This window comes from Heterodontus francisci, chromosome 3 (genome assembly GCF_036365525.1).
Source record: "Heterodontus francisci isolate sHetFra1 chromosome 3, sHetFra1.hap1, whole genome shotgun sequence".
NCBI classification, from domain to species: domain Eukaryota; kingdom Metazoa; phylum Chordata; class Chondrichthyes; order Heterodontiformes; family Heterodontidae; genus Heterodontus; species Heterodontus francisci.
In genome coordinates, this window is record NC_090373.1 from 203,113,211 (window position 1) to 203,133,088 (window position 19,878).

General features: G+C 43.4%; 1 protein-coding gene across 1 annotated transcript in view; it reads right to left on the minus strand.

Annotated features, from left to right (window-relative positions):
* The window catches only part of LOC137367180 (dynein axonemal heavy chain 8-like), a 2,531,605-nt gene that overhangs the window by 626,593 nt on the left and 1,885,134 nt on the right, over window positions 1-19,878 (minus strand). The window contains exon 139 of the mRNA XM_068028616.1: window positions 5,979-6,082. Coding sequence (XP_067884717.1) covers window positions 5,979-6,082 — 104 coding nt within the window. The remainder of the gene's footprint in view (window positions 1-5,978; window positions 6,083-19,878) is intronic.

Consider the following 19,878-nt stretch of genomic DNA (forward strand, 5'->3'; position numbering starts at 1 on the left):
TTCATATGTTTTACAGCCATGATATAAATGGCCCAGAATTTGCTAGAGCAAGGCATCTCATGGCGGCTTGCCCTATTAGTTCAACTTGTTCATAAGAAAAGAACATAAGAAATAGGAGCAGGAGTAGGCCATACGGCCACTCAAGCCTGCTCTGCCATTCAATACGATCATGGCTGATCTGATCTTGGCCTTAACTCCACTTTCCTGCCTCTTCCCTATAACCCTTGACTACCAATACTTCAAAAATCTGTCTATCTCAGCCTTGAATATATTCAATGACTCAGTCTCCACAGCTCTGTAGGGTACAGAATTCCAAAGATTCACCAAGAGATTCCTCCTCATCTCCATCTTAAATGGCCACCCATTATTCTGAAACTGTGGCCCCTAGTTCTCGATTCCCTCCATGAGAGGAAACAATCTCTCAGCATTTACCCTGTCAAACCCCCTCAGAATCTTACATGTTTTAATAAGATCATGTCTCATTCTTCTAAACTCCAATAAGTATAGGGCCAATCTACTCAACATTTCCTCATAAGACAACTTGGAACTATATCGCCATTCCTTCACTGTCGCTGGGTCAAAATCCTGGAACTCTCTTCCTAACAGCACTGTGGGTATACCTACCCCACATGGACTGCAACGGTTCAAGAAGGCAACTCACCACCACCTTCGCAAGGGCAATTAGGGATGGGCAATAAATGCTGTCCTAGCCAGTGACGCCCACATCCCATGATCGAATAAAAAAAAATCCCTTCATCCCAGGAATCAACCTCGTGAACCTTCTCTGAACTGCCTCTAATGCAAGTATATCCTTTCTTAAGTAAGGAGACTAAAACTGTACACAGTACTCCAGAAATGGTCTCATCAATGCCCTGTACAGATGTAGCAAGACTTCCCAGCTTTCATACTCCACCTCCCTTGAAAAAGGCCAACACTGCATTTGCCTTCCCAATTACTTGCTGTTCCTGCATGCTAATCCTTTGTGTATTGTGTACAAGAACACACAGATCCCTCTGTACCTTTGTATTCTGTAGCCTCTCTCTATTTAAATAATATTGTGTTTTTCTGTTCTTTCTACCAAAATGGATAACCTCATATTTTTGTACATTATACTCCATCTGCCAAATTTTTTTTCCACTTACTTAACCCATCTATATCTTTTTGCAGCCTCTTTCTGCTCTTCTCACAGCTTGCTTTCCCACTTATAGTCATAGAGCGATACAGCACTGAAACAGGCCCTTTGGCCCACTGAGTCTGTGCTGACCAACAACCACCCATTTATACTAATCCTACATTAATCCCATATTCCCTACCACATCCCAACCATTCTCCTACCACCTACCTACACTAGGGGCAATTTACAATGGCCAATTTACCTATCAACCTGCAAGTCTTTAGCTGTGGGAGGAAACCAGAGCACCCGGCCAAAACCCACGGGGTCACAGGGAGAACTTGCAAACTCTGCACAGGTAGTACCCAGAACCAAACCCGGGTCTCTGGAGCTGTGAGGCTGCGGTGCTAACCACTGCGCCACTTTGCCACCCAATCTTTAGATCATCTGCAAATTTGGTCCCTTCATCCAAGTCACTGTTATAGATTGTAAATAGTTGAGGCCCCAGCACAGATCTCTGCTGCACACCACTCGTTACATCTTGCCAACCAAAATATGACCCATTTATGCCTACTCTCTGTTTCCTGTTAGCTAGCCAATCTTCTATCCATACCAATATGTTACCCCCACACCATGAGCTTTTATTTTCCACAATAACCTTTGATGTGGCACCTTATCAAATGCCTTCTGGTAATCTAAGTACAATACATCCACCGGTTCCCCTTTATCCACAGCATTTGTTACTTCTTCAAAGAACTCCAATAAATTGATTAAACAGGATTTCCCTTTCACAAAACCATGTTTACTCTGCCTGATTACATTGAATTTTTTGAAGTGCCCTACTATAACATCTTTAATAATAGCTTCTAACATTTTCTCTAAGACAGATGTTAAGCTAACTGGCCTGGTAGTTTCCTGCTTTCTGTCTCCCTCCCTTTTTTGAAATCTATTTTGAAATCTAATGGAACCTTGCCCGAATCTAGGGAATTTTGGAAAATTAAAACCAACGCATCAGCTATCTCACTAGTCACTTCTTTTAGGACCCTAGGATGAAGTCCATCAGGGCCTGAGGACTTGTCAGCCTGCAGCTCCAACAATTTGCTCAGTACTACTTCCCTGGTGATTGTAATTTTCTTGAGTTCCTCCCTCCCTTCCACTTCCTGATTTACAGCTATTTCTGAGATGTTACTTGTATCCTCTACAGTGAATACCGATGCAAAATACCTGTTCAGTTCATCTGCCATCTCCTTATTTCCCCTTATCAATTTCCCAAACTGAATTTCTATAGGACCAATGCTCACTTTGTTAACTCTTTTCTTTTTTAAATAGCTATAGAAACTCTTACTATCTGTTTTTATATCTCTAACTAGCTTTAACTCGTACACTAATTTTTCCCTCCTTATCAATTTTTTTGTCATTCTTTACTTTTTTTTATATTCTGTCTCCAATCTTCTGACCTGCCACCCATCTTTCTGCAATTATTTGCTTCTTCTTTAAGTTTGATACTTTCTTTAACTTTTTTAATGAACCACAGATGGTGAGTCCTCCCCTTGGAATTTTTCTTTCTTGTTGAATTGTATCGGTCTTGTGCAATGGTTATCAGATCATTCTTTATTTCATTTATTTCTATTTGCGCTATCAGTTCATCTGTTTTGTTTCAAATGCTTATGTGCATTCAGTTACAGAGCCTTTAGCTTTGTCCTTTTGTTATTTTTGTAAGGTCTAGCCTTGACTGCTGATTTACTCTTAGATTTGTACTCTCTGTCCACTCTTGTCACAGTCTATTTATTATTTCCTATATTAATACCATTTTCTCTTGCCTTGTCACTACTCTTTGATTTATCACATCTTCTCAAATTTAATCCCTTGCCCACACTATTTAGTTTAAAACCCTCTCTACTTCCCTTGTTATGCAACTTGCTAGACTACCAGCCCCAGCATGGTTCAGGTGCAGACTGTCCCAATGGTACAGCTCCCACTTTCCCCAGTACTGCTGCTAGTGCCCCGAGCCGAAACCCACTTCTACCACACCAGTCCAGCATTTTCCAAATGGCTGATGTTTGGCAAACTGGCCCAGTTTCCTGCTTTCTGTTTCCCTCCTTTCTTGAATAGAGGTATTGCACCTGCAGTTTTCCAAACCACTTAGACCTTTCTAGACTCTAGGGAATTTTGGAAGAATGCAACCAATGTATCCACTGCAGCCATTTCTTTTAAGATCTTAGGATGCAGGCTATCAGGTCCGGGGGACTCATATGTTTGCCTATTACTTTTTCTCTCGTGGTAACGATTGTTTTAAATTCTTCCCTCCTTTTTGCCCCCTGAATTTCTATAATTCTTGGGATGCTTTTAATCTACTGGGTACCGTTCAGCTCAAAAGGATTTTACCCAAATAGTCGCTGAAAATGTGAGCTGATAATTGTGGAGCAAGGGCAAAAGGGGATCTGAAACTCTGGTGAACAATGGGACAAATAGGGTAATTTTTAATCAGTGAGATTTAAGGAATCAGAAATTGAGGAAGGACTGGGTAAGAGCGTGAATTAGAGTGGGTAAGTTTAATGTCAAATCAGGTACAGAAAGAGAAATGAGAGAGAAAGAAAGATTAAGAGAAAGAGAAAAAAGAGACAGAAAAGAGAAGTTAAAAAAAATAATTTTTTAAAATTTGACTTTTTTAAAAGTTCCAACAACAACTCACAACTGAAGAAATGAGACTGTTAACTGTTTACATTTTGGAAAAGAGACATTGATTAGTAGTCATTTACAATTATCACTTCATTAAAAGAGTACTTGCACTATTAATTATGAGATTGAACTTTCTGTAGCGAGTTTAATGGACAATTAATGTGTAAATGCATCAACTTCGTAAAAGTCATAGGGAGGTTAAGAGTGAAATGTTGCTTTTGCAAAGCTAACAGAGCAGCAACTCTAAGTGGCCAGCAATTTGCGGCAATTTGCAATTCACAAGGTATCTCTACACTGGGCTGGATTTTAAGAGTCTGCTGCCAATCTCAACAGCGAGCTCAGAGCCACACGCCAAAGAGCCGCCGCGATCTCCCGTGCAGCGGCTCATTTAAATAGCCGGGGCGGCTCATCCCCAGTCATGTGGAGGGGACAGGCTGTCCATTGCCAGCAATGGGCAGCCAGCCCTGCCAGCATATTTACATTTTTAAAGATACACCCCATAAAAATTTATCAAATAAATTTCTAACACCCCTTTCCCACCCCCCAACAACAATTACATGAATTATTTTCCCTTCCCCCCGAAAACACTTACGTTTTAAATCTGACCTTCCCCCCAAGACTGTACAAAGTTTAAAGTTCACCCCTTCCCATCATCCCCTGAACTCATGACATTGATTTCATCCCATTCTCCCCCCTGCACTGAAAATATTAACTGCTCCCCCCTCCGCACCAGTGTTATGCTGGCCTTCCCTGGACGGGGAATTGAAGGTGCAGGAGTGCCGGTCGCCCCACTGAGGATAGCGGTGAGCCCGGAAGATTACACGTAAGTTTATTATTTAAATTCATTTCAATATTATAATTCAGTTCCCGTCACCCAGTGGCGGGGGTTGGGGGGGCAGGCCGCCATGAAGCCTCGCCGCCCCCAGGGGGATCGGGCCATAACGATCCTCCGATCCCCCCCTCACGCCATCACCACGGAGCCCAATGTTGAGAGCTTGGTAAAATCCAGCCCACTGTGTGCAGTGCAGAAAACATTTCTGTGGCACACTTCCTCACAGTGTTGGCTGATTTGCATACTAATAATGGTATTTAAATAATCATAGTATTCAATTTTGGAAATATGTAAGGAGCAGCAGATATGGACAATGTCAAATTAACCTCTCATTCATCAGAGTTTGCAAAAATTATTTCAATTTGAACTGCTTATTATGTTGTTTTTTGAAATCAACAGAATTCCAAATTTTAATCACCTGCAATTTATTTACTGAATATTACATGGCAGGAAAGTGGCAAGACAGAATACATGAAATTATGGGCTGGATTTTGGAAACCCGCCAGAGGCAGGAACAAAGGCAGGTCTGCCTGGAATTTCCCAGTACTGGCAACATCTTCCTGCCTCCAGGCCATTCTTAAGGAGGTAGATTCGGTGGGGTGATGGCTACCTGTCCACAAGGGGCGGGTAGCTTGTTAACACATTTAATAGGCTTAATAAGGCCAATTTTCCAGTTGGCCTGCAGGCCCCTTCATGGTGTCTGGAGCCTGCCAAGTATCGGGAGGTGACCTCCAGGTCGCCGATCGGGGTAGGGGATGGGGTGTCGGCACTCCAGGATCAATTTGAGAGCCCCCCCAGTCTTGCAGCTGCTGTAACTATATGGTCACAGCTGTGGCCACAGGCCACTGTGTGGAGGGGCTCCTCCTCCACAATGGTGGTCTGGTAGCTGTGGCCATTTATTTCTTAAAAGTTTGTAAAATGTGCTGAGAGGGTGCCTCCATATTGAGGCCACCTCTCTCTCCCTTACTTGCCTAGCAGGCTGCAGCTCCTATTGGCCCTCCAGCATCAGAAGCCTGGTCACTGACCGTAATTGGATAGGGAGTACGCCCTCTGGACATTAATTAGCCATTCCTTGGAAAATGTTGTTGGGTGACATGGCATGGTGTGGAGTCGAGTCCCAGATTTGATCCCAATGTCAGGGTCCCAACCCCAAAAATGAGAATTCAGCCCTATATGTCAATTTTTTTATTATATTACTTCATGATGTATGAATTTAATTTCTCATTTAATTTACTTATAAGTCTAACAGATCTCTTTGTCGATTACCCAATGATTTGACCGGATTTGCTTGCCTCTATTTGACTGTACTAGCTTGCTTCAAGTAAATATTATTATAAAAGTGAATTGCATACAAACCTTATCAGCATTACGTGATGCCACTGCCAGTTCCTTTTCTTTCCCTGCCAGTTCTTTAGCGAGAAGAGCTACTGATTCCGTTGCCTCCATGAGCTTGAAGAGACCTGCAATAATGTGTTCTGTCTGGTTAGAAACTGATGTACCTCACAAAAGTTTTCTTTTTTGTATTTGCTTACTGAAATTAAGGTATTCTGTGAAAATGTTTTCAACACTGCATACAGTGACAGCATCAGAAAGCTCAGGTTACAGCTCAAAAACCTTAAAACGGCCTTCCACTTTAATAACACAGAAGCAATCCTTCTGACCTGATTCTAGAACGAGCGTAGAATGCGAAAAGAAAGCATAATTACAATGTTAGCATGCGTCAGTTGAAAATATTACAGCTTAGAAATTATTTGGGTAAAGGTTAGCCAAGGTTCCATACCTTTGTCCTCTTTAGGGTTTGCATGTGGCTATGCATGAGCAAGTGTGACATGGGGAGGGAGGCATCACAAAGGTGCTGACAAAGGCGTCTCATCCTCATCCTCACAGATGCATGGCTGCATCTTGGCCACAGGCTTTCACAGCTCAATCCTATTAACTCCCCTGACAGCTGATGGAAGGATGAGCTATATAGGATACACCACTGGCCAAATTGTCATGTTGATCTCTCTGCGAAGTATGACCATCTTCCTCTACCCATTTGCAGGACAAGACAGCCATGATTCTGCCCAGTTAACCCTCTGGTTACTGACTTCTCTGCTAACAGAAATAGTTCATTCCTATCCATTCTCTTTGCCCCTCATAATTTTATACACCTCCATTAAATCTCCCCCTAGCTCCCTCTAAAGAAAACAAACACAACCTATCCAATCTTTTCTCATAGCTAAAATTTTCCATTCCTGGCAACATCTTTGTATCCTCTGTACCCTCTCTAATGCAATCAGATACTTCATGTAGTAAATGTCATCCTGAAGTCGACAACAGTTCTCACCACTATCCATTACATTTCCAAGTCTGTATCATCTCTAAACTTCAAAAAACTGCTCCCTACACCTAAGTCTAAGTTGTTTCTAAAAACTGAACAGTAATAGACCCAAAATTGTCCATTGGGAAAACCACTGCAAAGTACTTGCCAGTCTGAAAATAAAGATCCAGCACCACTTTCTGCTTCCTGTCACTGAGCCAATTCCGTATCGATACCACTATTTACCCCTTAATTCCATGGACTTTCAACATCTTAACAAATCTTCTGTGTGCCACTTCGCCGAATGCCTTCCGAAAACCCATGTAGATAACATTTGCTGCACTACTTTGATCAACCTTCTTTGTTACCTCATCAAAAAATTCCATGAAATTAGTCAGCAATGATTTGCCTTTGTTCAATGCTATTCCAAATAAAGGTTTATGTTGCCCCTGATATTGGTTTAGTCTGTAATTTCCTGGTTTATCCCTCTCCCTTTTCTTGAATAGTGGTATCACAGAATAGAATCATGGAATGGTTACAGGACAGATGGAGGCTATTCAGCCCACTATGTCATTGCTGACTCTTTGCAAGGAGCAATTCACCTAGAGGCCTTTTCTCCGTAGCCCTGCAAACCTTTTTACTTCCGATAAATATCCAATTCTCTTTTGAAGGCCTCGATTGAATCCGCCTTCACCAAACAATCAGGCAAAGCATTCTAGTTGCTAACCACACACTGCGTAAAAAAGTAGTTCCTCATGTTGCCATTGCTTCTTTTGCCATTCACCTTAAATTGGTGTCCTCTGGGTCTCGACTCTTCTACTCTCTCCAGATGGCTTGTGATTTTGAACACCTATATCAAATCTCCTCTTAATCTTCTATTCTTCAAGGAAACAGCCTCAGCTTCTCCAACCTATCCATGTAACTGAAGTTCCTCATCCCTTGAACCATTTTTGTAAATATTTTCTCCACCCTCTCAAAACATCCTTCCTAAAGTGTGGTGTCCAGAATTGGACACAATACTCCAGTTGAGGCCGAACCAGGGTTTTTTACAGGTTTATCATAACTTCCTTACTTTTGTAGTCTATACCTCTATTTATAAAGCGCAGAATCCCATATGCTTTATTAACTGCTTTCTCAACCTGCCCTGCCACCTTCAATGATTTGTATACCTGTACCTCTAGGTCTCGCTGTTCCTTTCGAATTGTACCCTTTATTTTATATTGCCTCTCTTCATTCTTCCTACCAAAATGAATCACTTCACGCTTCTTTGCATTAAATTTCATCTGCCATTTGTCTGCCGATTCCACCAGCCTGTTTAAATCCTCTTGAAGATTATCACCATCCTCCTGTAGTTCACAATGCTTCTATGTTTTGTGTCATCCGTAAATTTTGAAATTGTGCTCTGAACATCAAAGTCTAGGTCATTAATATCGATCAAGAAAGACACCTAGGGAACCCCATTATATATCTTCCTCCAGTCCGAAAAACAACCGTGCACCACTATTTCCTATTTCCTGTCACTCAGACAATTGGTTATCCTTGCTGCCACTGTCCCTTGTATTCCATGGGCTTTAACTTCGCTGACAAGCCTGTTGTGTGGCTCTTTAACAAACACATTTTGGAAGTCCATGTACACCACATCAACGGCATTACCCTCATCAACCCTCTCTGTTACCTCATCAAAAATCTCAAGCAAGTTAGTTAAACACGACTTTCCCTTAACAAAACTGGCTGGCTTTCCTTAATTAATCCACATTTGTCCAAATGGCAATTAATTTTGTCCCAAATTATTGTTTCTAAAAGCTTTCCCACCACTGAGGTTAAACTGACTGGCCTGTAGTTGATGTCCTTACATCTGTATTTGAACAAGGGTGTAACATTTGCAATTCTCCAGTCCTCTGGCAGCATCCCTGTATCTAAGGAGGATTGGAAGATTATGGCCAGTGCCTCTGCAATTACCACCATTACTTCCCTCAGTATCTTAGCCAGTCCTGGTATCAACTTTAAGTACAGCCAACCTTTCCAATATCTCCTCTTTATCGATTTTTAGCCCATCGAGTGTCTCTTTCACTATGGCTTGGGCAGCATCTTCGTCCTTGGTAAAGACAGATGCAAAGTATTCATTTAGTATCTCAGCCATTCCCCTGCCTCCATGTGTAAATTCCCTTCTAGGTCCCTAATCGGCCCACTCCTCCTTTCACCACCCCTTTACAACTTATGTGTCTATAGCAGACTTTGGAATTCCCTTTTATGTTAGCCGTGAGTCTCTTGTCTTACTCTCGTTTTGCTTCTCTTATTTGTTTCTTCACTTCCCCTTTGAACCTAAACCTCACGTGCAATCTGGCAAGAGGGCTCTGAAATCTTAGGATTTTTATCAGCCCTCTGCATATGGGCACTGAGCATTCGTGCATGCACTGAGACTCCAGAGAGTCAAATGCAGAGAAAACTGGAAGTGGGTCCTGCTGAATGAAGCTTGTTGCCTGGGGCTTGAAGCATGTGGAGCCTGGGCCTTAATCTGCCTTGCCTTGGCTGGATCCTGAAGCTTCTTGCTGCTTGGAGCAAGATACTTTTGGCTGTGCTTTATTTTTCAGTTAACCTCAATAGTAATTCCTAGTGTTGCAGATTGCTGCTTTAATTGTTAACCTCAATAGTAATTTGTAATAGTATCGCTTAAATTGTGGATAGATTGCTCATTTAATCATTGTCTGATTCATGACTTTCAAATAGTTGCATCATTATGATTTGGGCTCCAGGCAAGGCAGGCAACAAGTTGCTCTGGGCAGGGCAGGCAGCAAAATAAATCCCTTTTTTGGTCACTAATCAGCCCACACCTCCTTTTACCACCTCTTTACTATTTATATGCCTATAAAGATTTTCCATAACATGACCAACCCTCCAGTCCTCCGCCACTACCCCTGTATCCAATGAGAATTGAAATATCGCTATTTCTATTTTTATTTCTTCACCAACCGAGGATTAATAGTGGTAATGTTACTGGACTAGTAGTCCAGAGGCCTGGACTAATGTTCTGGACACATGAGTTCAAAACCCAAAATGTCAACTGGGGTAATTTAAATTCAATTAATTAAATAAATCTACGATAAAAAAAGCCAGTTTCAACAATGATGATCATGAAACTACCAGATTGTAATAAAAACCCATCTGGTTCACAAATATCCTTCAGGAAAGGAAATCTGTCATCCTTACCCAGTGTGGCCTATTTGTGACTCCAGACCCACAGCAATGTAGTTGACTCTTAACTATCCTCTAAAATGGCCTATCAATACATTTTCCCAGAAACCGAAACAGCCAAATAGATACTCGATTTGTCTCCAGAAAAAAGCACATCAACTAGGTTTCTTTAATAAGCAACAAAATTATTATCCATTTATTATAAAAGCAAGTCTTAACCAATAATGAAGTAAATATATGTACGAATTAAGATATTAAAGGTCCTTATTTTTTCCCTAGCCCTCAGGCACACGCACATACATCCAAAAACTGGTTAACAGGGGAAAAATGGACTTTTGTTTACAGATGTTTCAAAGGGATAAAAGGAATAATTTAAAAAAAAACTTAGACTGCAATGATCTGGAAAGAAGTTTTTTGGTTTGGCGAGGTGTCCCAAAGTCAAATAGTTGGATGCCACTTGAAGTCTTTCCAGGCGAGATTGATGGACAGTCTGTGTTGGGTAGGCATTCTGTCAAGCAACCCCCTCACCTGCTAAGACTGAGGTACATATTATGTCGCTACATGAACATTAAAACTTAAAAATTGCAAGCCCCTGACTGGAAAGACATTTGCATAGTAACAGTGTTGGAACAATGGGGACCCAGTTGTTGCTTCCCCAAAACACAGAAGTGGTCAGACTAGTTTTATTCACATGACTAACTCCTGACTCCTGGTTTGAGAACATCTCTCTCCTGTCTGCTCTCATCTTGCTCACACCAGCATTGAAAACCATTGAAGACATATGAACCCTAAGAGAGAAAAGTCTGCTACAATGAACAAGGTTTAAGAAGAATATTGGGCCCCAACAAAAAGTAAGAGCTGTCTACAATCAAGGACTCTACCACGAGCTGGAAACAAAGCACAGTAAACAAGAAACTCTTCTGAAATTGCCTCAAACCTCTCCATTTTATTTTTCTTCTCTTTTATGTCCCTATTTGCATGTGTGCATCACGTGTGCATGCTAGCGTGGCTGCATCATATATCCGTAGGTATTATCCGTATTAGAGTTTAAGTTTAAGATTTAATAAATTTCACTTTTCTTCTTTAAACCAAAGAAAGCCTGTTTATGCTCATTTCTTTGCCTTATAATTGGAAAGCTGTGAGCAAGGATTCACAAAGCGGGAGCTCAAAACACAGTGGGCTGAATTTTACTGGGGCGCCACCATTAGTGGCGGCACACTTTGAACTCGGTGGCGTGCCCACATTTGCCGACCATCATAGAGCCCCCGCAACGGGGGCTCACTAGAATCATGGCGCCAAGCCGCCCTCTCCATATTACGTGGGGAGAGACGAGACATTCGGCGCAGTGAGAGAGTCTTTGGCAGCAGTGCAGCAGGTGCCGTGGCCCTATTTTAAGCTCCCCAGCACCTGCTTCCTGACAGCTGCCAAAGAACACTTACCTGACTGCTGAAGAGTGGGGTGCTGTCAATCTGGCAACAAACCAGAAAGTGCTGCAGAAATCCAGCCAATCAGGCAGCATCTGTGGAGAGAGAAGCAGAGTTAACTTGTCCATGTTCACAGACCTGAAAGTTAACTCTGCTTCTCTCTCCACAAATGCTGTCTGACCTGTTGAGTGACCCCAGCACTTTTCACTTTACTGCCACATACTAACCCTGCTGTGTCCCAGTGTCCTGTGAAGTTGCGACCCTCTTCTCCCACTCAAGTGTAACATTTCTTCTCGTTGGCGTGCCGCACCTGGGTGAATAATCGTACATTTGCACATTCCAGGATGCGAGACTTAAATAGACCATAAACGGTATACAGAGGTTTACAGAGAACACACTGGCACAAATGGGAATGCATGGGTGTTACAGCAATGCAAATACGTCTTCACTAAATGTTCCTCACCAACATGTGTGTCCTTTTCTCTATGTGAATGATCTGTGCCAGCATGTAGTGCCACTGTCACATCCCTTTGCACCGTTGGCCTTTCAAGAGAGCCAACATATGCAACAACAGCATTGCCATGCTACCATTACTCATGAGTGTCTCCACAGATGCAGTGACTTGGACATTGGCTCAGTCAGCAGCTGCCTCTAATGGTTTACACAGAGATGCTGCAAATGTGGACTGGTGTCCAGCAGGTGAGCGAGGGTGATGTGTGGCTTGCAGAGCTCATTTTGGTTCCTATGGAGCAGACAGCCTTTGTCTGATAAGCCACTTCCTTACATCCCTAGCTCACTGCTAGCCCTGCGTGCAGAGCCTGGGTGCCGTCTGCCCTCCCATATGTCTTTCATGTTGTAAGTGCTCAGCATCTGAGGAGGAATCCTGTTGACGTCTCTCCACATCATGCCAGGCCTGAGCCCTATTGGGTGCGTAGTTGTGCAGAGCAGCAAAGAAAGGAGCTGGCCTTTTTGGCCCGTAGTACAGGGCATCACCCTATCCATACAGGCATTGGAGGTGCTCTTTTAGCATGCTGATCTCCTGCTGAATGGTGACTCATGTAGCTCAGTGGCTGACGTTGTATCTCTCCTCTGCAGCAGTGGTGAGGTCTCTCAGTGGTGTCGGGAGCCATGTCTGCAAAGGATAGCCAAATGTTTAGAACCCTCAAGAAGCAAGCCAATCAAACTTATCTGCAGTTTGAAAGAAGTAAGCAGCTGGATTTCGACCAGTGGCTGAGAGCTCTTAAAGTACAGTTCAGCTATGAGAATCTCAGAGAAGTAATTCTGTAAGAGGAATTTAAACACTCTCTCCCACTTTCCATAAACACGCATCTAGAGGAGCAGTGGGTTCAGAGAGCCCAGCAAGTGGCTCGACTAGCTGATGAGTTTGCTCTAATTTATAAGTCGGTCTCCCAGGGGAGAACCTTTCCTAGTCCCCCCCACAAATCCGAAAAGGACAAAGGGTGGGAAGGTGATAGGAGCCCAAGGAGTCCTGGGAGGGAAATAAAGCAGGAGATACAGGGGGCCCTCCTCAAGCTTCCATTGTAATAAAGCAGGGCATTTAAAACTGACTGCTGGAAACTAAAGGGAAAACCGATAGGATTAATCAGGGCACACCCGCTCAGTGAAGAAGTGAACCTGATGTAAAGCACAGTAGAACAAGCTGTAGTTTTAACTGCAGTAAGTGTGACACCCAGGAAGCTTATGGCTGAAAGTGCAGGAAAAGTTAATAGGATTCCTGAAGGTTATCAGGGTTTTGTGTTGAAAGGGAAAGTAACCCCATACCGCTCAAGAAGGGCAAGCAAGCCCATAGTAATTCTCAGGGACACAGGGGCAACTAAATCCCTTTTACCGGGAAAAGGCCTGACCTTTCCCCCAGAGAGTGCAGTATCGACCAGAATGGTGGTGAATGGTATTGGAGGGCAGTGTATGCCTGTACCTTTACACTGCGTGCACCTGGAGTGGGACCGGTGACTGTCGGGATTGTCCCTAGTTTGCCTGTGGACGGGGTTGACCTGCTCCTAGGTAATGATCTGGTGGGGGTGAAGGTGGTAGCGCCCCCACAATAGTGAAAGAAAGTCCGCAGCTGGTCAGAGAGAAAGGGCAGTGGCAGGAGACAGACCCCTGCAGTTTCCCTGAATGTGCAGTGGATCAGACCATGATCAAACAAGCTCCCCAGAGGAGATTGTTGGGGCACTGCAGGCAGATGACCAGGTCTGTCCATCTGAGACTTTCTTTGGAAAGTTAGGAGACCCATGGAATGAATTAAATGGATTTTCCCTAGCTGAGGCTCAGCGAGTGGACACAGTATTGCGAGAATTAGCACAGGTGCTCAATCTGAAAGTGAAGTAGAGGGAGTCCCTGATTGTTACTATTTAAAGTATGAGGTACTGATGAGGAAATGGAGTTCTCCTCACAGACCTGAGAGCAAGGAATGGACAGTGATTCACCAGTTTGTGGTGCCGCAGAGGTACCAGAGAGAAATATTAAGAAGGGCCCACGAGACTACAGTGGCTGTACATGCTGGGATACGAAAGACGAAAGCCCGCTTAAGACAGCAGTTTAACTGGCCAAAACTCCACAAAGATGTGGTGGAGTACTGCAGGAGTTGCCACATGTGCCAGGTTGAGGGGAAACCCCAACCTACCTTGAAACCTGCACCCCTAAGTCCGATACCAGTGTTAGGTGGACCCTCCAGTACAGGGCTGGTGAACTGTAAGGGAACCCCACCGTGTGCAAAAAGGGATAGGTGGGCACAAGGCTGGAAAAAGGTTAGACAGGGAAGGGGAAAAGGTGAGCAAGAGTGTAGGTTATAGGAAGTCCAGGAGGAATCCCGGATGAAAACCCTTACTGTCCAGTCAGCGAACCCCGAAAATGTGAAAAGTTGGATCCCACATCCTCCTACGTAAATGCAGACACTAGAAGCAGCCCACCAGAGTTGCTAACAGCATTTACAGGAACATGCAGACAGAAGAGTAACTTCCCCAAAAAAGAACCACATGTTTCTTGAGATGCCAAAAAAGGGGTGATTTTAATAAGTTTTAGGATTTGTGAATGAGTGAGAGAAATGCATGGGTTTTTTCTGTATCTTATATTTTCTCTCGACCCTTTTAATGAAATGCACCTTTTCTCAAATCGCATTTCATTCTGCTGGGTGTGGAGGTGTCATACCAAGCCCCCACCTGCCAAGAATGAGGAACATTGATTTTAAACTGTTACTGGAATGAAGAAAGGACTTGTTAAACAGACAAACTGTGGTTGGAAAAGACATGTATCTATTAACAGATGGTGATGGAAGGACAAAGGACCATTCCCTGACACATTAAACCCACAATGGACCTTGATCACCAGGTATTGTGTGTAAGAGGAGCATTCCAGAGATTGCTAAGGTGATACAATCTAAGACGTGGTCAGACCAGTTAGTCACATGACTAACCTGCTTGGCAACCTGGGTTTTTTCTGAATTGTACAAACAGTTTGAATAGAGAGTGTCTGTTTGCTCCTGGACTGAGAAGATCTCTACTGTCTGCTCCCATCTCTTTCTCACAAGTCTGTGAATCCACTGAAGACACATGAACCCCAAGAGAGAAATGTCTCCTACAGCGAACAAGGTTTAAGAATACTGGGCCCCAGTGAAAAGCAAGAACTACCTACAATCAAGAACTCTACAGTGAGCTCGAAGAACCATGAAAACCTCTTCAGATATTGCCTCAAACTTTTCACTTTATTTTTCTTCTGCTCTTTTCTGTCTCTATTTGCATGTGTGTATCACATGTGTTTGCTGGCGTCGGCGCATCATGTATCCATGGCGTTAACTGAATTAGAGTTTAAGTTTAATAAGTGGTTTCTTTGCCTTATAATTGGAAAGAGGTGAACCAGGATTTACCAAGGGGAAGGTAAAAACACAGTGTGTTTAAAATTAAACCCTGTTACAGTAAGACCAGGTGAAGGCTGAGAGGGACCCCTAGACACCTTTCTCACCTGGTCGTAACAAAGTCTTAACCAATAATGAAGTAAATATATATATATGAATTATGATATTAAAGCTCCTTATATTTTCCCTAGGCCTCATATACATGCACATACATGCAAAAACCAGTTAAACAGGACAAAAAGAGACTTTTGTCTACAGCTGTTTCAAAGGGATAAAAGGAATAATTTAAAAAAAAACTTAGACTGCAATGATCTGGAAGGAAGTTCTTCAGTTTAGCGAGGTGTCCCAAAGTTGAAGTCTTTCCAGGCGAGGCTGATGGACAGTCTGTGCTGGGTAGGCATTCCAAGAAATTCAACTGTAGAAGGCTTCATATGTATCTTCCATCGGGGTGTAGCAACAGGTGTCAGTTCTCATGTTCGATGAAAAAGTCCTTTTAAAGATGCAAGGTTACTGCAAATTCAGGGTTTCTTCAAAAATGCAGGAGGTAATAGTACCACTTCATACAAGCTTTTGCTTTTCAAGAACAAGGATTCTTTACAGAGAGTAATACTTGTCTGTTTTTTCTTCTGATCTCCTGGTAGATCCAAATAAAATTCCAATTGCCTACTTTAGCCCAAACTCATTGGTTTCAGTGTTCAAAGTTCAAAATGAAACTAAAATTTTCCAGAAACAAGTCGCATGCTAAGTCATAAATTCTCTCTTGTCACACAAGGGTAGCTTTTAGGTCAAACCCCTTGCTGCTTTCCTTGAAATTACCTGGTTTCCAGCATTTGTTTACTGGTCAAAACCAGGAACCTCTTGTTGACATTGCTTTTTTTGAAAAGCATCCAAAAAGCTCAGCTATCTCCAAATGTTTCAATGTCCACTGAAATCCTTTTCAGTTTTTAAAAATATAGAATCCCAAGTTTTATTAAAAAAATGGAAATCCTCAAAACAATAGGGTAGACAAAGACATTTTATTACCAGTATCTGATTGTACAAGGAGTAGGATACACAGATTTAAGGTTCAGGCAAGATGTGCAAGGGGGATGTGAGGAAGATCTTTTTTTATGCTACAAGTGACCTGGAACTCACCACATAAGAGTGTGGTGGAAGCAGAGATGATGAATGATTTCAAAAGAAAATTAGATGGGCATTTGGGGGACATAAACTTACAGGGCTATCAGGTTAGAGCTGGGGAATGCGACTGATTGAATTGCACTTTAGAGAACATAGACTCGATGGGCCGAATGGCCTCCTTCTGTGCCATTATCATTCAATGATTCAGCGACAAAGGCACATCCTGCCTTGTTGACCCTGCAAAGTCCTCTTCACCAACATCTGGGGACTTGTGCCAAAATTGGGAGAGCCATCCTGCAGACTAGTCAAGCACAAGACTGACCAAAGAATCATAGCTTATAGACTCTTCCATCCCTGAGTATGTTCTGTCCCACCAGCAGAGCAGAGCAACCAAAGGTGGCAGCACAGTGGGAGACAGTTGGGAGGGAGTGGCCCTGGCAGGCTTCAACATTGACTCTGGTCCCCATGAAATCTCATGGTATCAGGTCAAACATGGACAAGGAAACCTCCTGTTGATTACCACCAACTGCACTCCCTCAGTGTTCCTGCATGTTGAACACCATGTTGAAGCACTGAGGATAATAAAGGCACAGAATTTACCCTGTTTAGGGAGCTCATCACTACTCACTGACCTGACAGGGTCCAGAAGGACATAGCTACCAGACTGGGACTGTGGCAGGTGGTGAGAGAACCAACAAGAGTAAAAAACCTACTTGCCCTCATCCTCACCAATCTACCTGTCGCAGATGCAATCTTTGTTAAATTTCTTTTCGGGATGTGAGCTTCACTGGCAAGGTCAGCATCTGTTGCCCATCCTAATGCCCTTGAGAGGATTGTGCTGAGCACCATCTTGAACTGCGGCAGTCCATGGTTGAGGGAAAGGCAGGACTGGCAGCTCAATATTCCAGGATATAGAATCTTCAGGCATGACGTGGGGTGGGGGGGTGGAAGGGGTGTAAAAGAGGAGGTGGCATTGCACGATTGATCAAGGACTTAATTACTGCAGTAAGGAGGGATGATATCTGAGAAGGTTCCTCAAATTAGGCCATATTAACTTAAAAACAAAAACGGGGAGATCACTTGGCTGGGAGTATACGACTGGCCTTCAAATAGTCAGGGGGAGACAGAGGAGCAGATATGTAGGTAAATCTCAGAGAGGTTTAAAAATAATAAGGTAATGATAGCAGGGGATTTCAACTTCCCCAATATTAACAGGGATAGTCTTAGTGTAAAAGACTTAAAGGGGGCAAAATTCTTAAAGTGCATTAAGGAAAGATTTTTAAGCCAATACGTAGAAAGTCCAACAAGAGAAGGGGCGGTAGAACAAAGAACAAAGAACAAAGAAAATTACAGCACAGGAACAGGCCCTTCGGCCCTCCAAGCCTGCGCCGATCCAGATCCTCTATCTAAACCTGTCGCCTATTTTCTAAGGGTCTGTATCTCTTTGCTTCCTGCCCATTCATGTATCTGTCTAGATACATCTTAAAAGACGCTATCGTGCCCGCGTCTACCACCTCCGCTGGCAACGCGTTCCAGGCACCCACCACCCTCTGCATAAAGAACTTTCCACGCTAAACTTTTCCCCTCTCACTTTGAACTCGTGACACCGAGTAATTGAATCCCCCACTCTGGGAAAAAGCTTCTTGCTATCCACCCTGTCTATACCTCTCATGATTTTGTACACCTCAATCAGGTCCCCCCTCAACCTCCGTCTTTCGAATGAAAATAATCCTAATCTACTCAACCTCTCTTCATTGCTAGCGCCCTCCATACCAGGCAACATCCTGGTGAACCTCCTCTGCACCCTCTCCAAAGCATCTAAATCCTTTTGGTAGTGTGGCGGTTAGAACTGCACGCAGTATTCCAAATGTGGCCGAACCAAAGTCTTATACAACTGTAACATGACCTGCCAACTCTTGTACTCAATACCCCAGCCGATGAAGGAAAGCATGCCGGATGCCTTCTTGACCACTCTATTGACCTGCGTCGCCACCTTCAGGGAACAATGGACCTGAACACCCAAATCTCTCTGGACATCAATTTTCCCCAGGACTTTTCCATTTATTGTATAGTTCACTCTTGAATTGGATCTTCCAAAATGCATCACCTCGCATTTGCCCTGATTGAACTCCATCTGCCATTTCTCTGCCCAACTCTCCAATCTATCCATATTCTGCTGTATTCTCTGACAGTCCCCTTCACTATCTGCTACTCCACCAATCTTAGTGTCGTCTGCAAACTTGCTAATCAGACCACCTATACTTTCCTCCAAATCATTTATGTATATCACAAACAACAGTGGTCCCAGCACGGATCCCTGTGGAACACCACTGGTCACACGTCTCCATTTTGAGAAACTCCCTTCCACTGCTACTCTCTGTCTCCTGTTACCCAGCCAGTTCTTTATCCATCTAGCTAGTACACCCTGGACCCCATGCGACTTCACTTTCTCCATCAACCTACCATAGGGAACCTTATCAAACGCCTTACTGAAGTCCATGTATATGACTTCTACAGCCCTTCCCTCATCAATCAACTTTGTCACTTCCTCAAAGAATTCTATTAAGTTGGTAAGACATAACCTTCCCTGCACAAAACCATGTTGCTTATCACTGATAAGCCCATTTTCTTCCAAATGGGAATAGATCCTATCCCTCAGTATCTTCTCCAGCAGCTTCCCTACCACTGACATCAGGCTCACCGGTCTATAATTACCTGGATTATCCCTGCTACCCTTCTTAAACAAGGGGACAACATTAGCAATTCTCCAGTCCTCCGGGACCTCACCCGTGTTTAAGGATGCTGCAAAGATATCTGTTAAGGCCCCAGCTATTTCCTCTCTCACTTCCCTCAGCAACCTGGGATAGATCCCATCCGGACCTGGGGACTTGTCCACCTTAATGCCTTTTAGAATACCCAACACTTCCTCCCTCCTTATACCGACTTGACCTAGAGTAATCAAACATCTGTCCCTAACCTCAACATCCGTCATGTTTTAGTTTAGTTTAGAGATACAGCACTGAAACAGGCCCTTCGGCCCACCGAGTCTGTGCCGACCATCAACCACCCATTTTATACTAATCCTACACTAATCCCATATTCCTACCACATCCCCACCTGTCCCTATATATTTCCCTACCACCTACCTATACTAGGGGCAATTTATAATAGCCAATTAACCTATCAACCTGCAAGTCTTTGGCATGTGGGAGGAAACCGGAGCACCCGGAGGAAACCCACGCAGACACAGGGAGAACTTGCAAACTCCGCACAGGCAATGTCCCTCTCCTCGGTGAATACCGATGCAAAGTGACCCCACGCATAACTTTCCTCCTTTGTCCTTGAGTG